The sequence below is a fragment of the Poecile atricapillus genome, chromosome 20, assembly GCF_030490865.1.
Source record: "Poecile atricapillus isolate bPoeAtr1 chromosome 20, bPoeAtr1.hap1, whole genome shotgun sequence".
Lineage (NCBI taxonomy): Eukaryota > Metazoa > Chordata > Aves > Passeriformes > Paridae > Poecile > Poecile atricapillus.
The window spans coordinates 8,486,441-8,508,127 of NC_081268.1; the positions used below are offsets into that span (position 1 = coordinate 8,486,441).

General features: G+C 45.7%; 1 protein-coding gene across 1 annotated transcript in view; it reads right to left on the reverse strand.

Moving 5' to 3' along the window:
* Positions 1-21,687, reverse strand: part of PAPPA (pappalysin 1) — a 178,398-nt gene that overhangs the window by 64,536 nt on the left and 92,175 nt on the right. The window contains exon 10 of the mRNA XM_058853889.1: positions 9,794-9,990. Within this exon, the coding sequence (XP_058709872.1) occupies positions 9,794-9,990 (197 nt within the window). The remainder of the gene's footprint in view (positions 1-9,793; positions 9,991-21,687) is intronic.

Genomic DNA, 21,687 nt, shown 5'->3' on the forward strand with positions numbered 1-21,687 from the left:
TCAAAGGCAGAATGTGTGCCACACTTTAGGAGGATCTTAAATATATTTTTTGCTATTATATTCATGGTTCTGGCTCACTAGATTCATTGTGCTTTTGCAGCTCCTGTAAGGTGAAGTGGGTGAAATTTGCTTGGTAACATCCTCTCCTTCCTTCCCAGAGCTGGTTCCATACATTTGTTTGGATGAAGAAAACACACAGCTAGGTAGAGAAAACACAAAAGCAACAGCAACAAATCCCTTAAGAACTTGAGTTGTCTATCAGGATAATGGCTGAGGTGGACAGAGATGCTTAGAAGCACGTGGACAGTGGCACTGATAAACAGAGAGATACATAAGAAAAAAAATCAAGCCACAAAATTTTCAGCTCTCAAGCAGGAAAAAAACCCCATTGCTTTTGTTTCCAGTACAGTAGGAGCAAACCCTAAATATTGCCCATCCTCACCCCAACTCCCTGCACCACTCTGAGTGCTCAGGGGGCACAGGAGCTGCTTTGAGAGATGTGAGCCAAGGCAGGTGCCACCCTGAGCCCTGCAGACCCCTCGCTAAGCTTCTCCTGTGCCTGCGGCAAACAGCCGTGCAGTGGTTAATGTCAGCCCCGACCACATGATCACACTCAGAAAAGGTCAAAAGAGTGATTTTTCATTTAAAAACATCTGTGTGTTTAAAGAACAAAACTTTCTCATGTGCAGAAAACCAGGGGTTTCCAGTACTTTTATTTCCAGAGTTAAAGCCGTGCTTTTCAGCTCTGTTTAGGGTTACGGCCCGTGTAAACACGCCGCGCAAACCACACGCAACGCTCTGCACACAGCGATTCCACAGGCAGGGATCACTGGGGGTGCAAATCTCGCTCTCCCTGGCTCCCTTCCCCTCTCCAGGCTGCTCAGCTTTCCCCACTGTGCTCCCACTGAGCCAGCCAGACACCCTCTTGTTGTCCTTCCCTATATGAAGACATACAGATGCCTCTAATCCTAAGGGTGTGAGTCTGCTCTGGGCTGTCAACAGGCCTTAATTGGATACATCCAGGGAGATGATACATTGGGAAGAGGCCCTGAATTTAATAGGAAAGGGGAAGGCTGCAGAGAGGCACCAGGGGAATGTGGAGGGGGGTTTGGAGGAGCTGTCCTGTGCTCCAGGGAACAGTCACACCTCAGCTGGCAAAACCTTTCAGTTCCCATCCGACTACCAGCCCTACATCAGTGGGTTTTAATCGAGATTAAACCCCTCTTTCTTGTTTTTCAATACCCAAATAAACAAATGCAAAATGCAAATGCAAATCAAAAGGATCCCCCTTGCTTTGCTGGGCAGTTTTTCCCACTTAAACTGCAGAGTAACCAAACCATCATCCTGCAGAGAAATTCCTCTGAATGAGGTGGAACATCCACAGAATCCACAGAGCAGCTGCTGCCTGCAGCCTGTGCACATCACCCGAGAAAAAGGCTTGTCTGGGGAAGCCTGTCACTCCCCTCTCACCTTGGAACAGCCCTGGTTGCTCTGATAAACCCCAAACTCCAACAAATTAAGCCAAAATACTTGGAGCATTTAGTCCTTGATGTCCCAGGTTTGTAGGGGAGTTCACAGGAACTCCCAGCTGCTCCCAGAAGGTGCTACTGGAGGAATTAAAGTTGTGTGAAAGGAAGCTCACAGTTCCTTCAGCCTCACTGCCTTCCAGGAGGAGGCTTAGGGAATAGATGGACTGGGAGCAGAAGGGGTGGAGGAATACCCAGCTGCCAAGGCTCAGCCTTTCTCACCAGGAACAACCACTGGGAAACAGGTAAATTCCCACAGAGTGAGGCTTTTCCTCTCCAGCTGGTCCAGCTCACGGTGTGTGCACAGTGACAGAGCATCTCTGCTGGAAGGCCAAATATTTCAAAGGGATTTGGATGGAAAAAGGTGGGAAGAAGGTCATCTCTGCCCTGTGCTTTACCTTCCCCTCTCTGAAGAGTGACTTGTCTCCTCTGAGCATGATGATGCAAGGGTTAATTACCAAAAAAAATGGGAAAATGACATTCACCGCCGGCAGTGCTAAGTGTAGGGATTTTGGCCCAGTGACCAAAATAGCTCAGCAGAACTTGATGTTCTCCTGAACTGAGGGCTTCTCCCAGAGAGGAGGTACATGTGGGGGACAGATAATAGCACTGATCCTGCAAATAACCATTTCCTGGCACATGGGAGAGCCTGGAGCCAGACCCTGAGGCGACGGTGGAAACCCAGTCCCCAGGAGACTCCTGCTGATAGCACGAGGGAGCTGGGCCACTTACCAGATGTGAATTTGAATTACCAGGGTGAATCATATCTTCTTATCTGATTCCCCACTGAAATGACCTCAGAGGAAAGAGAGGTCCTCCAGCTTTGCAGGCAGCACTTCCAAAAGTGAGCACAGATGTGAGGTTCCTCCACACTTACTACTCCAACCAAGACAGCACAGCTCAGGAGAGACTTGGAGCAGCTGAAAAATGTATCCAAATGTTCCCACTTTGTTGTTTGGGGCTTTTTTTTTTCTCTCATATGTTAATTTTTATTGTTAGTATTATTATTATTGTTAAAGCTGATTCTTATTTTCAGGTGGGGACAGAGGGAATGACTCAAGATACCTTCAGGACAGCATGAGTAAACACCATCCTCCAAAACCATGCCTTTTAGAGACATCTTAAGATGAACACCCTGAAATTCATTGGCATTCAAAATACAAGGTGTCTTATGACAATGTGGGCTAAAATGCCTACAGTACTCCAAACAAGTGGTGCAGACAATCCTTCATTTACAAGAAAAAAAAAAAAATAATTCTTTGCTCCTGGCATGAGAAAGTTTACTTTCAGCTTAAAGAAATGACCGTGTGGTTTTGGGGATGGCATTCCTTTCTGCTGGAGAGCAGCACCATGCCTGCCTGTACATCCGTGGTTTTGTAGCTACATTACAACCCTGGAGAGCTCTGTTTACATATTTGACATGTTTCCTTGTGCAGAACATGAAACCAAATTACAGAGTAAAAGCCATTATGGCTTTGCTCTTGCACCCTTTTCCATCCCCTTCTCCCATGGCTTGGTTTAGATCTATCAGGGCGTTTTTAACTGTGCCGGGTCGCCTGGCACTGCTTCAGGCAGGTTCATTTGCTGCTGTACAGGGAAATCATGGAAAAGAGGGTGAAGCCACATGCCAGGGAGCAGGGAGCAGGGCGGGGGTGGGATGAGAAATGCCGAGAACCCTTCATGCATGAACAAAGCAGACGTGTCGATGCATTTATGCAAAATCATTCTGCTCTGAATGGAGAGGGACCCAAGACAAACAGCCCGGATGGGATGCAGGGGAGCTATCCCACGCTCACGGCTGGACATGCTCTGCATCCCAAGGCTTGTGAGCAGCAGCAGCAGACAGGGAGAGTGGCAGGTTGAGGGGCAAGGGCCGAGGAGGGGGGTCTCCTTTCAGAGGAGTGCATGTTAATGAGCAGTGCCTCTGTTGGGGGGTCCGGCTGCCTGGCTCGCCGATGCCAGGGGGGTCCAAGCTGTTCTCTATTGATGCCTCTAATCTGGGTGGGTGGCTGGGTGTACAGCAGATATCATCATAAAATGGTAATTTACTTCCTAAAGAAGCACATAATCCCTATTACTGCCCAAGACAATATTCCTTTCTTGCCTTTCTTCTTGCTTCTAGAAACAACAAATGGCATGGAATTCTGCTCTCGTTTCATTAGTGGTAAATGTCTCTTGGTTCTAGGAAGATGGGACCAATTTCCGGCACCTGAGGATTTTTGGTTTGACCTTCATCTCTGAAAAAGTCTGATTGAACCTCTCTGAGAGTACGGTTGGCTGCTTTGCTCTCTGCATCATTCTTTGTTTCTTTTATCTATTTTCTCTACAGTACACAAAGGGAACACAGTGTACCAGCCCCTGGTACTCACTGTTCTGTTTCCCTTAGATGACTTGCATATGTGCTCTTGAAAAATTATTCTAAAAACCAAGGGGGGGAAGGGAGTGGAAAGGAAAAAAAAAAAATATCCCTTGAGTGTTTGTCAAAATTGCTTGGAATCTCCTCTGACATCTCATTGTGTTCTCCCCGTCCTCCCCTTACACAAATCAGCCAGAGGCTACGGCATCGGCCATGGGGTCTGAGCTTTGCTCCACCAGGAGCAGAGGAGCCCTGGAAGTCATGGGGATGGAGGGGATCCCTGTCTGTCCTGGCTGGGAGCAGGCATCCAGGTGAGGGGCAGCATCCTCCAGCCAGCTCTGAACTGACGTTGAGGGTAACGCTCTTCCTCAGCCAACTCTCTGCAAATGAGCCTTTTTTCAAGCCAGCTTACCTAGAAATTCCATTTCTCATTTTATTTAAATCCCCAGAATGCTGAGATCATTCCTGAGTCACGGCACTGATGGCATACGACACATCCTTGTAGCATCCCTCACCTTGGACCCTTCACATGGATCACCTGCTCCAAGGAAGCAGAGCAGCAAAGCAAACGTGCAAATAAGGAGCAGTGGAGTTCCTCTGGCAGAAAGGTTACAGAATCCAGATTTCCCAGCAAGTCAGGTGGGAAGCAACATTTCCAGCCATTAAAACAAGGAGATGGTGGGACAGTTTTCCAGTCCTTTTGTACTGGGAATGAACAGGCAAACTGTGCTAGGATCAGGACTGATGAATTCACAAACAGGATGATGTGAGGGGGGCTGACAGAGCTAAAATGCAGATTTAATGACCTCAAACCCCTCCAGGGCTCTGCTCCCAGGCAGCAACTCTCAGCAAGCCCTGAACATTTTTCTTTTTATTCAAGATAGGAACATTTCCCTTTCAAGACATCCTGAACTTCCTAGTCCTTGGGAGGTTTAGGCTCAGTAATGCCCAGTGCCTGCAATGTCTCTGAAGGATTTTGAGGTCTAATCCTCAAACAGTAGCTTTACCTTTCCGTGCTCCCATTTCCACCTCTATTAAACGGAACAGAAACCAAGCAATGTGGCTGTGATAAGGCTTAATTAATCACTGCACATGGAAAAAGAAAAACACAAAAAATATCATCACTTAATCCAAGGAAGGAGCACTCCAGCCTGAATTTGCCTGACAGTCAGGGCCAGGCTCGTGACGCAGCTCTCCAGCCTCAGGCAAAAGACCAAATTGGCTGGTCTGTAGTTTCCAGGGGAAATGAAGACAAAATTTTGGACCCCTGGAACTAACTTTAGACTTGGAGACTGTGTAACCTAAGCTGAAGGCCTTTGGTGGATCAGCCAGTACTGGAAATGAGCTCAGCCGTGTACAGCAAACCTACATTCCTCCTGTGACAGCCTGTGCTCAGTGTCCAGTTCAACTTTTTCCAGAACTGGTCTCTGATCACTCATGGTTCCTCCATTAATGGTTTTTCTTAGTGGGATTCTGCCCTCATCCTCCAGAGCTTAGTGGTTCAAAGTCTGGCTCAGCTATAAATAACAAAGACATTTGCAAAGCAAATCATCTTATTAAAAATGGGGATTTTTTTTATCCCTCCAACCACAACAAAACTCTTACCGTTGAAGAGCAACAGGACTTGGCTGTGAACTGGGAAGTTCAAAAAGGGCCACTTGCAGAGCCGACAGACAGACACCCTCCCTCTTCTCAGCAAGATCACCCCAAAGGAAAGGAATGGCTTCTCCATTAAAAGTTGCAGGTTTCTTCTCTTTCCACTCCTGTTCAAGATTACTGTATTTGCTGGCTCTGCTGGATCTTTGGGGAATTATCTTCAGCATTATATTTATTAGCCAGAATAAAACTGCATGGCAGAAAACTTCATAATCTTTCTTTTCAATTTTCTTATGGTATTTTCTTACCACTCTTGGAGCCCTTGCTCTACCATGTTATTTCTTTTAGTAGTCAGGATATTTTTGTGCTCCTGTCTTCTCCTTTTGTGGGCTGCTCCAGACATACTGCAATTCTAGACATCTTTGCTGCTGGTGGAAGGTTTGTGCAGCAAGTCTGGATGAGTGCAATTGTGGGAATGGTAATGGGGCAGGAGGGGGGCCTCTGTTTGTGGGAAAGATGTAACAAGAATCCTCTTCCACAACTTCTTACTCCATAGAAGCCCCTGTGGGGTACCCAGAGGAGAACAGGGTGTGTTCTTTAGTCCGGGAATGAAAACGAATCCCAGGATCTGTCTGTGCCCAGCAGCCTTGGGAAAGAGTCCTCGTTCTGTTAACTGTGCTTGAGCTGTGTGGCTTTTCCCATACACTGGAAAACCAAGCTCAAACAATGGCATAGGGAGAAAAAAAAGTTACTTTTATATATATAAATAATATATATATATATAGTTACTTGGTCTAAACAATCTCTTCACAGCTGGGAGGAAATGCAAGAGAAGACAGTTCCTGTGGGAATGTCCCTCTAAATCACCAAACCACACCAACAGCCAAGTCCTGAGCACACACTGCTGTGATAGGAGTGACAAGGTCAGGAATCAGCCACCTAAAGACACATTAGTCCTTTCCTATAATTCTCTGCTGTAAAGGCCCAAAGGGAAGCTGCAGGTGAATCAGTTCTCCAAAAGCAGGAGTGCCACCAGCAAGAGGAAAGGAGAAATGTCATCTCCAGTGTCCTGTGATCCTGCACTCACCTGCCTGTGCTCTGCTCACCCCAGCTGGAGCATCCCTCCTGGACAGGCCTGTCAGAGGCTTCCTCCAGAGGCACATCTGGACAGACACCTCAGCAAAATATCCCAATCCTGCCTGCTCAGTACAACTGACTCCAGCAGGAGAGACTAACAGGAGCTAATGCACTCACCCAGCATTAACTGTGGAAAAGAAAACTGATGTGCAAGGAGAGGCTGTTTGCAAACTCACAGCAGAAGCAGGAGGGGAAAAAAACAGCTCAAAACTGAGCAAAGCCCTTATTGCTGAATTCCTCCTGCAGCTGACAACAGGTACTGAGCAGCACCTGCTTCCAGATCTGTGGAGGACACAAGATTAGAAATCAAACTGCAAAACTACCTTGCACTGGTGTTTGCATTTCTGCGCTGGTGCAATGTTGCTGACTGGCTCTCTTTGGCTCTGAATATGATGCTGTCAGTACTGAGAATATTTCTTAATCAGCACTGAAGGGTGGCTGCCAGGAAAGTAGAAGTGGCTGTCTCTCAGTCTTGCTTCTGCAGAAAGGGCGATTGTTTAAAGGGGGGGGCTGTTTGACCTTTCCATTTTTCAAATCTGTATCTCTTCGCCAAGACTGTGTCATTCTTTGTAAGCATTTTATTGTTCAAAACAAATCTTATACTGCAAACTTTCTTTTTTATCTCCCTTACTATGTTGCCATTCAGCAGCCTGACACCAAGTGATGTAAGAGCCATCTCAAACTAATAACCAAGTGTGGGTATCTAAGGAGAAGCCAGCTGCAGACATGGGCAATGTCTGCATTGAACTGAGCAAAGAGGTCACAGAAACAGCCCTACAAAAACAAGAAAGTGCTCTCCAGCTTGTGCTTATCAACAATCCCCCAGCAGTAAACAAGGCACATGGGCAGATATTGCTGAGAGATACCACAATGACCAACTGGGGATGCAAACTCCTCAAAAAAGCCCTGACAGAAACTATGACAGTCATGCAGAGAACCTGGTGTTGAGATATCGAAGGATGAGAAACATTTTAACTCAGGACATGCTTAAAATGTTTTAAAGCACCTTGAGAACACTGAGGCAATGATGAGAGGTGGGGATGGCTGACAAACAGGCAGCTTATGCATTCTGTATATTGCTGGGCACTGCACTCAAACATATCTTTCATGGCATTCCTGATGAGAAGCCAGCACAAATACCACTCTGATTAATCAGGAAGCTACCCAGCAACAACACGAAAGGTTTGCACAAGACCAACAAGCACACAACCTACTCTGAAAGGTATCTGGGTGAGGAAAGGTGCTCTTTTCATCAATACAGAAAACCCCCAAGGCTCAGTGCTTGTGCAGATAATGAAGCCAAACATGTTTACACACCAGTGATCATTACATGCGCTGATTAGAGGAGATCTTAGGTTAATTTTCATCTCCTCAAGCTAACAGACTGATGACCTGCTGCCCCACCTAACCCCTCCAGAGTGACAAGTCAGGTGCTTTCCCAAGCCAACCGTATTGCTCCTGAGGGAAACAAAACCTTTCCCAACATCTATATGATTAAAAAGGTCAATGAACCCCATACACTCAAACTGGTGTAACAGGACCAGCTGAGCTAAAGCAAGAATTCTTTTTGCTGGAAGTAAATAGCACACTGTTATCTCCCCAGGGGCCATGCAATAACAGGAGGCATGTTCCCATTCACTCTGCCAGTGTGTGATATGCCACTGCTCTGCCTATAAATACAACAGCTTTTTTTGCCTTTTTTTTTTAAACAAGGCTGTGACAACTTCATCTCATCTGGGTACAACAAACACGCCTGAGTTGTGGCTACACAGCAGGGCTTTCTGTTCTGTGTGTGAGTGGTGGAGGTTTTTCCATCACAGGACCATATGTTACCCACTGTGTGATGTGTCTGAGCTCCCACCAGTGCTTCAGAGAAAATCGTGGCAGCTCTGGAGGAGCTGCAGGGGGACAGAATGCCTGGGGACATGCCCAAAAAGCAGCACCTGAACTGGAGCCACTGGCCTTTGGTCTGCACAGGGAGCTTGAATGAGAAAGAAGTTGTGAAGGCACAAGCAAGGGTCCAGAGGAAAGCTCCTTTTCCAGTGTGAAATAATAAATGAGACCATGACAAAGTCAATACTGGGCTCAGGATTCTGTCTTGATACTCTGCCAGCTAACCACGCTTTGTGCATTTAGAACTGACCTGGTCATTAATTTGTTACAGACTTGTGCAATGTGAGCAAGGCCAAGTCTCTTGCATAAAGATGTTTTCTCTTGCAAGCCAACTGGAAATGCTTAACATTTACTATTCACAGAGAGATCTGCTTGTCATATCTGTGACACGGCACTCCTCTCTGCACTGCCCACTCAAGACACCTCCTGGATAATTAGATTCTTAGAAAAACTTTCCTGCATCCAACCAGAAGTCAGCCAAAGTCGATTAGTGTGATAAGTTCTCTGTCTCTAGTAAGGGACAGCAGTGGGGGCTGAAGGAGGAATATACAAATGTACAAGATACAAAGCAACTCTTATATATGAAGATCCTTTCCCTCTAAAAATCATCAACAAGCAATGTGGACTTTCCCAAATCAGGTTGAATCTGAACTTCTGCATCTGCATCATGTACAGCTCTGTTTTCCAGACATTTATCTAATGTTTTTTTGAACTCATTTGGATCTAATTCTCTCAAAGAGACAAAAGGTAAAGTTATGGTAACTGGAGCTATTTATGTTACAAAGGAGACATAGGAGAAGGGGGTTAAAGCTAATGAATGGCTTTGGGAATGGACAGGACCTTTCTCAGAATAGAACAATAGGGTGCTTTTATGGAACTGGGAGACAGAAAAAACAAAACTATTAAAAAAGAAAGAACACTCTTTTGTATTATTCGGCATTAGCCTTCAGAACTCATTGCCACAAGCTCGTTCCCTGAGCTTGCTGTGAAGAGCCTGTCTATCTCTGAGGTGATGATGGTTGGGAGAGGTGACTGCTGCACAGCTCATTGAATCAATCCAGCCACAACTTCAGCCAGTTCGAGTTGGGTGACTGGGGCTGAATTTCAACTCATCACTGCTAATCAGGCTCAGAGAGAGAGAGAGAGAGAGAAACTGCTGCCAGGGGCCAACCTTGGTGAAGCAACAAGTGAACAGGCAGGGGTGACAGCACCCCTGAACGCTGACCATCGAGCTCCAGCTCCTTGCTGGACTCCCAGGAGAGGAAAAGGAACATGCTGTCCTTACCTGTGTTGCTGCTGGCTGACCGATGACCACCCAGCCTGGGCACTGCTGGTCACTGTGGTGTGAGACAGAGACATTGGAAGCCCACTGATCCAGGAAGCCTTTGGGAGTGTAAACGCCGCAGTCTTTGATGCTGGTCATCTGCTCAAATTCCTCACAGACTCCATCTCCATCGTGGAAATAGCACCTGCTGGGTTCATCTGCCAGGGGGAACACAGAAAAGAAACCACACGTGTCTGCAGGGTTGTTCCTAGGAGCTGATACCATCAGTGGTCATCTATCTGCTGGGAGGGGGGAGCATTGGTCACTTCTAGGTCATACCAAGGTGATTTAAATAAAGCCAAGCAACAATAGCCAACTTTTGTATTGGGCAATTCCCTGAAGATATTTCCTAATGTTAGGGGGTTTCTGCTTATTTTCATCTATCTCCTTCTAAAAGGAGATAGAAGAAAGCAGCGATAGAAAATACAAAGAGAGGCAAATGTGGGTGTTGGCATAATTCCACCAGCTGGGATGGAAAAACGCCAGCAGAGGGTTTGGTTTAAAATGTTTCCCTTTTTGTTTTTAAAAGATATCTGCAAATCAACAACAACAACAGCAACTGTGGCTGTAGAGATGGTGAAAACTGCCAAGTTCACAGTTGTAGTGACCAAAGGGCCAAACAGATCTGTTTATCCAAGGCAGATACAGTATACACAGTGTGAGGGTGAGTTTGCCACATAAACACACAGCTTCAACCAACATGACTCAGATTTGACCTGAAAGGATCAAAAGCAGCAGGAGACTTTATTATCCTTGCCCATTTATTCTGTGGCTTCTCTAATGAGACTGCCAACAAAGATGCCAAATTTTTGAGGTTGTTTCTGTAACACTGGCCCATTAAAAACTGAACTGAGATCCATCTACTCTTTTCAAACAGACTGCATAGCAATAATGACTTTCAGTCATTAGAGTACTCTGTGAAATGGAAACCTTTGACCTGTTGGTATCCTATTTTGTATTGTATTATCATTGCCAGTCCCCAGAGGTATCCAGTTCTGACAGCCTGTTGTATTTTTGTCTGGCAAATAAGCCTGTTGAAAAAAATGGTAGGAAATTAGCCAGAGCTGCTAGCTGGACTGATGGAAAGGATCCCTAAGGAGAATCCTGTCGGTAGCATTGGACTATCATGAGCTAGGTGTCAGAAAATCCAAGAGCTGCTCAATTTTGAGCTACTTCCAATCTACTAAATCCCCTGTTTATTTTTTCTCCTGGTTTACACAGTGAAATACCATGATGAGCCAGAAAAAAATCAGTTTATTGCTATTCAATTATTTAATGACTTTCACTCCCTGTTCTCCTGTGCAATATTCCAGGTCTTTAAGAGAGGGTGGCTTTGAAAGAATGGAGAAGTCTATCAGAGAAAAATGTCATTATGGTTTGATTTCATCACAAGCTCTGTGGACAGCTTGTGTACATGGATAAATGTAGGGAACTGTGTATTTGTCAGGCCAGAGCCCCGAGCTGGTGAAAAGGAGCACAAGTCTGGAAGTGTTTCAGCTGTATGAGTGCAGCCCTGAATGAATATTCCCAGGGTGGCCTAATTTCTTGCCCTTATATGTCACATCTTAACATCTTCATTTGTCTGGGAGCCACCAAACCTATCCCCAGCCCCTCAAAGAGCTTGGAGGAGGGCTTGGGGGAGCGTTTCCCAGACAAGAGATGACAGTGGCTCCTGGGGTGTCTGGGTGGATGTGCTGATGGGCCCTAAGGCAACCCAGCAGTGCTACCCCCATGGGGCTCATTCATCCCTGGGAGAGCCATGCCCTGTGTCTGGCCAGCTCAGGGAATGGCTGGAGTGAGAAAGTCCCTGTGATGGCCATGGGGACAAACTTTTGGTTCCCTCACTTTATCCTTCTGCACCTCTTGCTCTGCTCCTCTCCCATGTCAAGGCATAAGTCAGGTCTCAGGACAGCAGGGTAAAATTAATTGGCTTACCCACTATGTCCCAGTTTGAGAGAGAGGCCCAACAGAAATCTCTGAGAAATATTCAGCCCTAAAAAGGCTGAGGTCAGCAATCCAAAATCCTCAAAAACAAATGCCAAACAGATGAAAATATGCATTTTTTTGATAAAAGTGTTTCTTTGTCATTTTATGAAAAGAGGCTTATTTCTGGCAAAAGAGGGGGGCGAGGGGGGGAAGAAAGGGAAAATACCTAGCATGTTAAAAAGCCCTGACCTTCAGCCTATAAACACATGCACAATCAGATATGCACACGTACAGTGAAACATCACCACCCTGCTGCACACCCACACTGACAGCAACACTGACACACAAACACACGGGCGCTCCCTTTACACATCCCCGACTCAGCCACCCCCCCATGCAAACACAGACCCACAAACTCACAGCCTAATTTTAGACACATGCATTTAGACAGTGTTTCCCGGCCTTCCCAAAGCACTGACTTCTTTCCACGACCGGCACTGAAGTAAGCACAACATTTATAGAGCAATACTCCTGCACCGGCTCCAAATGCTCCCTCCTAATGTGATGATAAACATAATGGGCTTCTGATAAGATCATGTGTTTGGGATAAAAGAATACTCAAGGCCTACTTCAGCCCGATGACTTCATTCATGCTCACATGGAGGGGAAAGCAGCCTTTGAATAGCTGTGATCCAGGACAGTGTGTGATCCTAACAGAGGCTAATTTGTTCCTGATTATGCCTAAGACCCCAATAAATCTGTCTGCTCAGAGCCTGCAAAACCCGAGGGAGGAACCAAACGGAGAGCCTGAGATGTCTGAATTAAATGGGGGCTGCCTGAATGATTAACCAAGTCCTGCTGAACTGCACTGTCATGAGTCCTGGAGCTGGGCTGGCCCTGGAGAGCCACCGCACCCACGGGACAAATCCCTTGCACAGAAGCTGAGAGATGAGGCACCCACTCACCTTTGTGTGCTTTGAAAAATCACGAGGGAAACAGGCTTTTTACAACCCTGGTTACTTTTAAGGAAGATCTGTCGGTCTCACCATTATCATACAGTGTGCAGTGCTCTGCATTGAAGGGAGTGAGAGGAGGGGAAGATCTTTCCTGTGAGCTCCCCAGTTCTGAGTGATGGCAAGCATGATTTTCACTAAATCCTTCCCAGACACAGACCAACCTTCAAACAACAGCCAAATGCATCACTTGGGCTGCCAAAAACTAGCAGAGGTTCTTCTTTCAGGTGTTGAGCACCAGCTTGGACTCTGGATTCTCCTGGTGGTCTCGGATGACTGACAGGTTACGTGTTGAGCTTTACATTTCATGAGCAAAGCAAAGAACAACCAGATTTCTTCCAGGTTTCAACCAGGTTTCTTCCTACAACTGCCCTGACAAAACAAAAACTAACAGGCTTTTCCCCTTTCTTCAGTGGTGGGAACAAAGCTCAGTCATATTCATAGAGTCCTACAGGCTCAGAGCCAGAGAGAACAGTGTCAGGAGTGGTGTGTTTCTAGGAATAAATAGCTAATGGCTTTATTCCTATAAGGATGCAAAATGCTTTTTCTGTTCTCTTCTTAATTACTGTGACACTAAATGAATCCACGGTCTTGGCAACATGAGCTAATTTTTGTCTCCACAGAAGTCCAGAGGCTCCCAAGACCTGGTGATGGTCACAGCAATTGGTCCTGGACGACCTGCACCACAGACTGTGTTCAACTTCACACTCCAAAGATGAATCTGATTTGAAGGAGATATTGAGGAAAGGGAACATAAAGGATATCTGATTTGTCTTCAAGGGAAAAATGACTTCAAAAAATTAAAAAGCAGTTGCCTGGAAATCCAGCTTAAATCTAGAAGAGTAAAATGTCTGCAGGCATAGCACCTGGCAGCAGGAGAGAGCATCTCTGGGGGATTGACAACAGATGCTGGAGGATGCTGAGCTGAACCTGGGGAACACATTTCCATTCAGGCAGCCCAAGCTCCTTTTCCCTTAGAAAGTTCTTACTGAAGGCAGAAAAAAATTAGGGCCAAACCAAAGTTCCTGTCTTGCCCTTGTTTTGGGAAAAGGCAGTCTCCAGTTCAGCACAGATTTCTGTGACATCTGGGAAACCCTGAAGGAGGCTCTGTGGCAGCATCAACCTGGAGAAGTGTGACTTGAGGAAACAAATTGGCAAGATCTGTTTTGCTAACTCCTGAAGTCAGGCTTTAAGATCCAAAATAGTCTTGGGGCTCTTGTGTGTTGCACCAGAAAATGATGTAAACTCCATCTCTCCTTGCTTCCTGAGCTGCCCGAGCACAATACAAGAGGCAGCTTTTTATACTGAAATACAGATCCCTCCTCTGGGGCTCAGAAATGAAAGGATGCCTGAGATAACACAGATGGTTTAGTGAGCACTGGGAAGCACCTACTAGAGCAGGTAGGGATAAGCAGGTAACTCCTAACTAACCTTTACCAGTTTGAGGAGAAGCTGGAAAATCATCAGCAAAACAAGTGAAGCCTGATAGAGGCCAGCAAGCAGACATGCAGGATATACACTTATCTGTGATAGGCAGCCTTCCACCTCATGAAATAAAGAAATAAGAGAGATAAAGAGATCCAATTCATAGCACAGGGCACATCCTCAAATGAGGCTTTGAATGTCCAAGCAGGGTCATCAAAGTGCTGGGGACAGACACTGGGGGCAGCTTCCTGTTTTCAGCCAGGATGCAGTGATTGGCATCGGCATAGTCTTCTTTTGTGCAGGAACTACCATTTTTTTAAAAGGCCAGACAAAAAAAAAATGGAGTATTTTTAAGCTCAGCTGTTTACTTAGGGATGTTTCCAACTATAACAAGCCTCATGCCATGTAACTATTTGTCCAGAAAAAAAAAAAAAGGAAAAAAAAGGGGGGGACAAAAACGCAGAAGCATTGTGTCAGAGTAACGAATTCTTGGAACAGAAAAAGATTTGCATTTTAACCCCTGAAAGGTCTGTCCAGAGGTATGCAGGCCTTCAGACACAGCAAAGGCCAAACCCCAGGCTCACCAAAGTCAGCAGCTTCTGCAGAAGCAGGGTTTTACCACCACGTCACTCAATCGGCATCTCCAGCACTGGTGTTTATGTTCACACAGAGGAGAAGAAATGTATCCAGAGGTTTCTGTCACAAAAAGGGAAATAATTCCACTGCAGATCACATGAACTTGGCGGCTGAGTGACCGCAGAACCTGCTCCATTTATTTCTATGGGAGTTTCACCTTTGGCTTCAGTGGGAAGAGAGTGAATAACATGGCCTGCTTCCAGGATATCTGCTAATCTCTTCTTTAATATTGAAGAAGGCAGAGACAGAGATATTTCCTGCTACAGTAAAATATTCAAGAGTTACTTTCCTTCCTGGATGTTCTGATTGAAAGGAGCAAAACCATTACATGGAGCTTGGGCAGACCTTTCCGAATAAAGTCGCATATCAATAAATGGTGACGTCTTCCTTCAATGAAATAAAACAGACACCTTGGAAATGAAGGCGGCGTGGGTGTCGCAATCTACTGCAGAACATCCAAGGGCCTCACAGGAGGCTTTTTTTTCCATGGAATATGACAATCATGTCTGAGCATCTCCGGAGCAGAGCAGGCAGGGATAATGCCTTTGCGGAGCGCGGCTCCCTGGTAATTCAGCTGCTTGGTGGAAATGCATTCCTGGGCGTGACTGGCTTTCTTTGTGTGGCAGGACTCTGCTCCTCGCTATGATATAGCAGACAGAGCACCAGAATTATGCAATTGATCTGCCTGCTGCAGACAGATACAATTACAATTCCCTCGCAGAGCCTGGCACTGAAATTTGATATTTCACCTCCAAGAACATGAGTCTTTGTCACTTAAGAGAAAGGATATTTTCCATGGCTGGTGGTGGTAGCAAGCCCTTGCCTGAGCTATCACTGCCAAAGTGGCCATTTCCAACCAGGAATGGCCAACAGAACCCAACAGAGCCATTTCCAACCCCTGGCAACCAGGAATGGCCAACAGAACCCAACACAACCATCTCCAACCCTGGCAACCAGGTGTTGTTGTAAGAGCACTAACACATATGTTCTCTTCCCACCTCACCTCGTTTCCCTCCCTGGATAGTTGGATAAAGCAGTGCAAAGAAGATATTGATATTATGCAGATTTATCAGCTTAACTTGGAAACTGTTCAACTGAGACTTGAGGTTTCTGTCACACCAGGGACTAACCATTATGACCATGAGAAAGGTGGACAGCAGGGCTCTTTGTTCGGGAGAAGGAACTCAAGAGTAAAAACCTAGAGGTGCCATTCCTCAGGGAAAACAAAATACTTGTTTGTGCATGTGGTTGGATGTTACTGCAAAGGAGGGTCTTGTGCTCAGCCTCATCCTCTGAGCACAGTTGCTGTTGAGTCACAGAGGATGCTCTCAGGATGGAAAGCCTCTCAGATCCATGGAGAGTAATGTGTGAGGGATGCAACCAGCAGAGGAGTAATTCCCCTGCTGGACTCTCATTGCAGCTGTGTCCTAAAAACTAAAGCTGGATTGAGCTGGGTTGGAGTCACTGGCCTAGGGAAAAATGCAGGCAAATACCACTCCAGCCCACATTCTCCCCCACAAAAAAGCATCTGTCCTTTGTATTTTGCTGCCTGAGATGTCTGCTCTCTCTGCTCTGTGGCTCAGCTGGCCTTCCTAGGATTGCACTATTAATGATGACAGTCTGAAAATCACTTTAAGAGACTTTACGAGGATGCTGTGATTACTTACTTGCCAAATGAGTGTTTAGACATTTCAGAACATGCAGCCACACTCCCGCGAGCTGCAGGACACAGTCAGCTTCAAAGTATTTGCCTTAAGCTGAAGGAGTCACACAAATATCATCTGAATAACCCCGGCCAGTAAATTCATGACTATTTGCCATGAAATTCTGCTATAGAAGCTCAGCTGCTCTAACAACAGCAGCACTCTTTCCCAAGCTCCTTGGTCAATGCTTTCACCTTATTGATGCCCTGGGAGATGCTGAGTTTCTCTTGCAAGGTGGCTCCGTTTCTCCCATGCTGTTGTTCTACTGAAAGCCCTCGGCAGGGTCAGCCAAGGCCTATTTAATGCTGGTGAAAGAAGGCAAAATCACCATTAGCTGCTGCATGGGGCCACGGTTTGGGCAGCCAAAGCTGTGTTCCTGTGCAGTAGTATGAGAAAGGGAGGGGGAGAGGATGGGAACGCTCTCAAAGCATGCCCACAATGAATATGGATGGTCATCCATCAATTTATTTTAAGCACATTACTTCTCTGTCAGAAAGGGAAAAAAGGAAAAAGAAAGAAAGGAAAGAAAAGACATATAAAATTAGGTTTGTGTCACTCATTTAACACTGCAATTTCCCCAGAGGATTATGCACCAAACAGAGATAGCAAGCTCATGAATATTAATCATTTCCCTTAATGCAATGCAGCCCGCCAAACAATAAGATTAGGGGAAAGTGCTATGCTTAATTTATGGATAATGGGAGAGGTAAAGGATAGAGCTCCCACAAAGGTAAGGCTCACAGCTGGAGGGAGAGGCCTCTGAGGAGGAGGAAGACAGATCCAGATTTGTAAGGTAGCAGAAAAACATTTGGGGCCAAGCAGGAGCTAAAGAAAAGGTGTTTAAGGATCATTGTCAAATTAAAATCATACTTCTCCCTGAACAACTGCTGGTGACTAATGTTTCAAGCATGCCAGAAATTGGTGGTAAATTCAAGAGCTAGATACATTTATTTTCTCTTTGCCTCTGCTCTGTGTCTTTTCTTTGTATTTTATATCCCTGAGGCCCTGATCCCACACACCAGTGAGATGTGTGTCTAACCTGAAACATTCCCCTTCTTCAGGGTGACCACTCCCATCTGGAAGTCAGTGGGAGCACTGCCCTGTTTTGCTGTAAAAAGGCTTTAGCCAACAGTCCCTTATAAGCAAAGGAGATAAAGTAGAGCAATAACAACACCAATAAGATGTGACTGAAAACCCCATAAATTACCTGGCAAACTTAAGGGGAGATAGAAGTTCTGGAGCTACTTCCCAGCTGTGTTTCAATGTGTCTATCAGTCTTTACTCATCTCTTTTCATATTACTCTCTCTCCCCCTCCCTCCCTTTTTATTGATCTCTGCATCTTTTTTATTATATCCTTCTCTTTCTTCAGCACTGGTGAGCTAAATCAATGCATAATGCACATCCCACTCCACAAAAGGAATGCAAATGAAAGCCGGGCTCTTTTTCAATGTCCCACATATATCTGGGCGTGCAGTGTCGGTGTGTGGGAGAGTGCACGCCAAGGACAAGGTGCTCAGCTGTGCCTCAGACACCCATTTCTCAGCACTCCACTGGGAATGGATCAAGTGCTAAGCCCCGGGTTCCCAGCACTGCGAATCATAACTCTTACAAATGGGGTCTGTTTTACACAGGACGCGTTGGGCTGGACTTGGCTGAGATCCGCGGTAACCGCAAACATCGGTTATCCCGGGAATAATCAGGAGCAAGGTGAAAGGAAAGCAGCCCAGAGGTAGGAGAGGGGTGCATCAGTCACACGGACATGGCTTTGAATCACCTGTCTCCTACAAATCAAAAGGCAAAGTAAAACTTCCCCCGTGGGACCAAAATTCTGTGTGGAAAAGATAAAAAAAATGCAAAACCCATTCCATGAAGCGGCTGTAGGAGGGGAGAAAAGGTAGAGATGATAAATTTCACAACAGGGAAGGGCGAGAGTGCTGCAAAACTTAAAAAACGGAGCACTGCCAGATGCTTCCAATAATTAATTAATTAATCTCACTGTCGCTCTTCAGCATGTTGCAGGAAGAAAATGCTATTAATCTTCTCTGTTTTCTGTTACTCGGCTTTGTGCTTGGAGAAGGCCAGGACAGCCTGACAGTGAGACCACACAGTTTTCTTGCCTGCCTGCCTCCCTCCTTCCTTCCCCCGCGCCCCTCCTCCCTGGCAGAGCAGATTGATCCACTGTTATCTGATTAGAGGGGAAAGAAGGAGGAAAAACAAAAGCAAGACAAAAAATAAAAAGAAGTTTAATTTTATTACAGGCACTAGCGCAAAGTGTCTTGAGAGCCTTGTGCCATTTAGTCAAAGGAAAGTTGGACCAATTAAAAAAAATCCCATAAACCCCATGATCCTAAAAGGCCAAGGGAGTGAGAGAGGCAAAGGGACACCTGCAAACAGGCTGCCTCCATCCCTGGAAATATCCAGAACGCAGCTGAACATGACCCTGAGCAACATGCTCCAACTTTGAAGCTGGCTCTAACTTTGAAGTTGGCCCTCCTTGGACCAGAGACCTCCAGAGACTCTTCTGAACCTAAATTATTCTGTGATTCATGGCTCTGAATCTAAAGCCTGGTGGTGCTTGCGGGCTCTGTTGTATTTCTCTCCTACCAAGCGAGGTGTCTTGCGTGGTCTCTGCTTTAGGAGGCAGGAGCCCACTTGGGCTTTGCTATCAAACCTCCTCCTCTGGAACCCGCCCACGACGCCCCTTCAGCCCCCTCTTTAGCAAACAAAATGTTTAGCAGTTCTTTCCAGCCACGTGGGACCCAATCCTGCAGACAATTTGTGACAAGCATTGCATTCACTGTTGTGGTTAGATTTGCTGAAGTCTAAAGAATGCCTTGTGGTAGTTCAGAAACATGCCTGGAAGAAAGCATTTGCAAGATCAAACCCTGAGGCCCCCGATTCAGCAAAGCCTCTGAACATGTGTTTGAGGCTCACTGAATTCTTTGGTGAAGGGGAGTGATTCCTGGGGCTCTAAAGAGCTACATAATACAACAAGAACATCACTGAAAAAATAACACTCTCTGAAATAACTGCTTGTTGTTCTACAGGATTATAACATGTGTTAGCCTTGTAAACATGGAAATAAATTACACTTATTTTTCTGTGCTCCTCAAGCAGGGACCCAAGAATTCTGTATTTTCCAGGAAAACACCCCACCAATATCAAAGAAAACTTTTGTTCAGCTTAAGGCAGAGGATTAGGTCTGATATTGTTAGATTGTGGAGAATGCTGAATTTCTGCTCTTTTTTACTATTATTTATTATGTAATATGTACAGCTACTCACTTCCCCAACATCTTTATATTTTCTGGTGAGATTTTAATGCCTGATATACCAAGCAGAATACAAATCAGCACCGTTCATTCGTCTGTGAGACAAACTGGCAGTGTCTCCTTAGCTCTCTGGGTCATAACTCACAGGGGTCCAGCTATCACAAGAGCCAGCAGGATGTGTTTCACAGGTATTATTATTCACAGGTATTATATTCAGAGGGTATTAGCCCCTCTGAACCTGTTCCAGAGACCTGGAGGCAGCGTTTGCCTGCAAACAGCAGCAGGGCTGTCCTCACAAACACTGAGCCCATCACCACCACAGCACTCACACCACAGCAAAGTCACACAACCAAACATTTGTAAGGTCTCTGTTCCTGCACCTTCCCTTTGATTCAGCTAATTTGATTCATCTGAGTCCCTATATTCGATATTTCACGAGGAATTTGATATCATTTGTTCTGTAACCCAGGATCTGTGCAAACCACAACCTTCCAAAGCCCGTGACAAACAAATAACTTTTTTGTCCCTGGAATTCCCCTCTTCTTTCCAATACAAGCAAATCTGAAAACCCACTTCCTCTGTCATGGAGTAAAAAAATCTTTATGTTTTAGTTGCTTCATTTTCTAGCCAGACTGCTGTCAGACAGCTTTGTCCCACACTCTCAGGAAGCCCTGTAGCTGTTCCTTGGATGTTGGATGGGGGATGAATGGTTGGTGGATGACACAAATGGGGTCCATGATCTTAAAGGTTTTCCCAACATAACCAATTCCATGATTTCATGTACAAAGGCATAAAGCAGACTCTTGCATGCCTCTGTAAGAACACCACTGTGTGGTCCAAAGCTTGGGACACCCCACTCTTACTCCTGTCCATGGAGCATTTTGCAGCTCCCACCCAGCCCACATCACCTGGTTTCCTGGAAAACCGATGGGCACAGGGGAGAACCTGATTCATGTCCAAATGTAATTCTGGGATGTGGTCAAAGCACAGACCTGAACCAAGGAATAGATCTCTGCTCCTGAGCAGGGTGATGCAGATAAAACCATCCAGCACCAGCCCAAGCCCTCGCTGGAACCGGCCTCACACCACGCCCAGTGTCTAGGGAACCCAAAACATTTTTGCAAGTGTTTATCCCACTTTCAAAATATTATGACTAAAATCTTTCAGTGCTTGAGGCTCCAAGGCAGTAAGTTACTTGAAACACAAATGTAACTTCAAGACCACCAATTGTCACAATTAGTCTCGACCATAAATATGCCTGATTTCAATAGAACTATTTACATATGTAAATAAGTACATCACCAAATCAGGCCTCAAGTCTCACAGAGTGGGAGGCTGTGAAGTAAAAATGTAGCTGTTCTGATGAGCCAAGCAGTCCCCAGTTTACCCCCCCAGGGAAACATGGTGCCTGTGAGGTCCATTCTGCATTGCAAGAGATAATGGTCAAATTGCCAAAAAAGAGCAAATTTCAGACTTACCAACATTACATGTTGGTAAGGACTGAAAATCAGGCTGAGGACTGATGCCCTGAGCTGAAGGCATGGGATCACTACATGGGACAGTGTTTGCTTGAGCAGTCCAGATAAGGAATCTCACAAAATGTCTTGAGAAAAAGCCGACCCTTTATAAACATTAACTTTGGTTCCTTAAGCTCTGCATGTTCTGTTTTTTCCCCAGACCTCACAGACCCCTGGGTGGAAAAAGCAACCCCACAAGGTGGGGATACTCCACAGAAGGTGCAGTGTAAATTGGTCTCCATTTCCCTTCTCTGTCCCCAGCATTCCTAGAGAGTTTAATAAATATGTAAAGCTCGAAACTGCAGCCCCGATAGCTCGAGCATCTTCCGGCCATTGTGCTTACAGGTTTTGCTAATCAGAGCA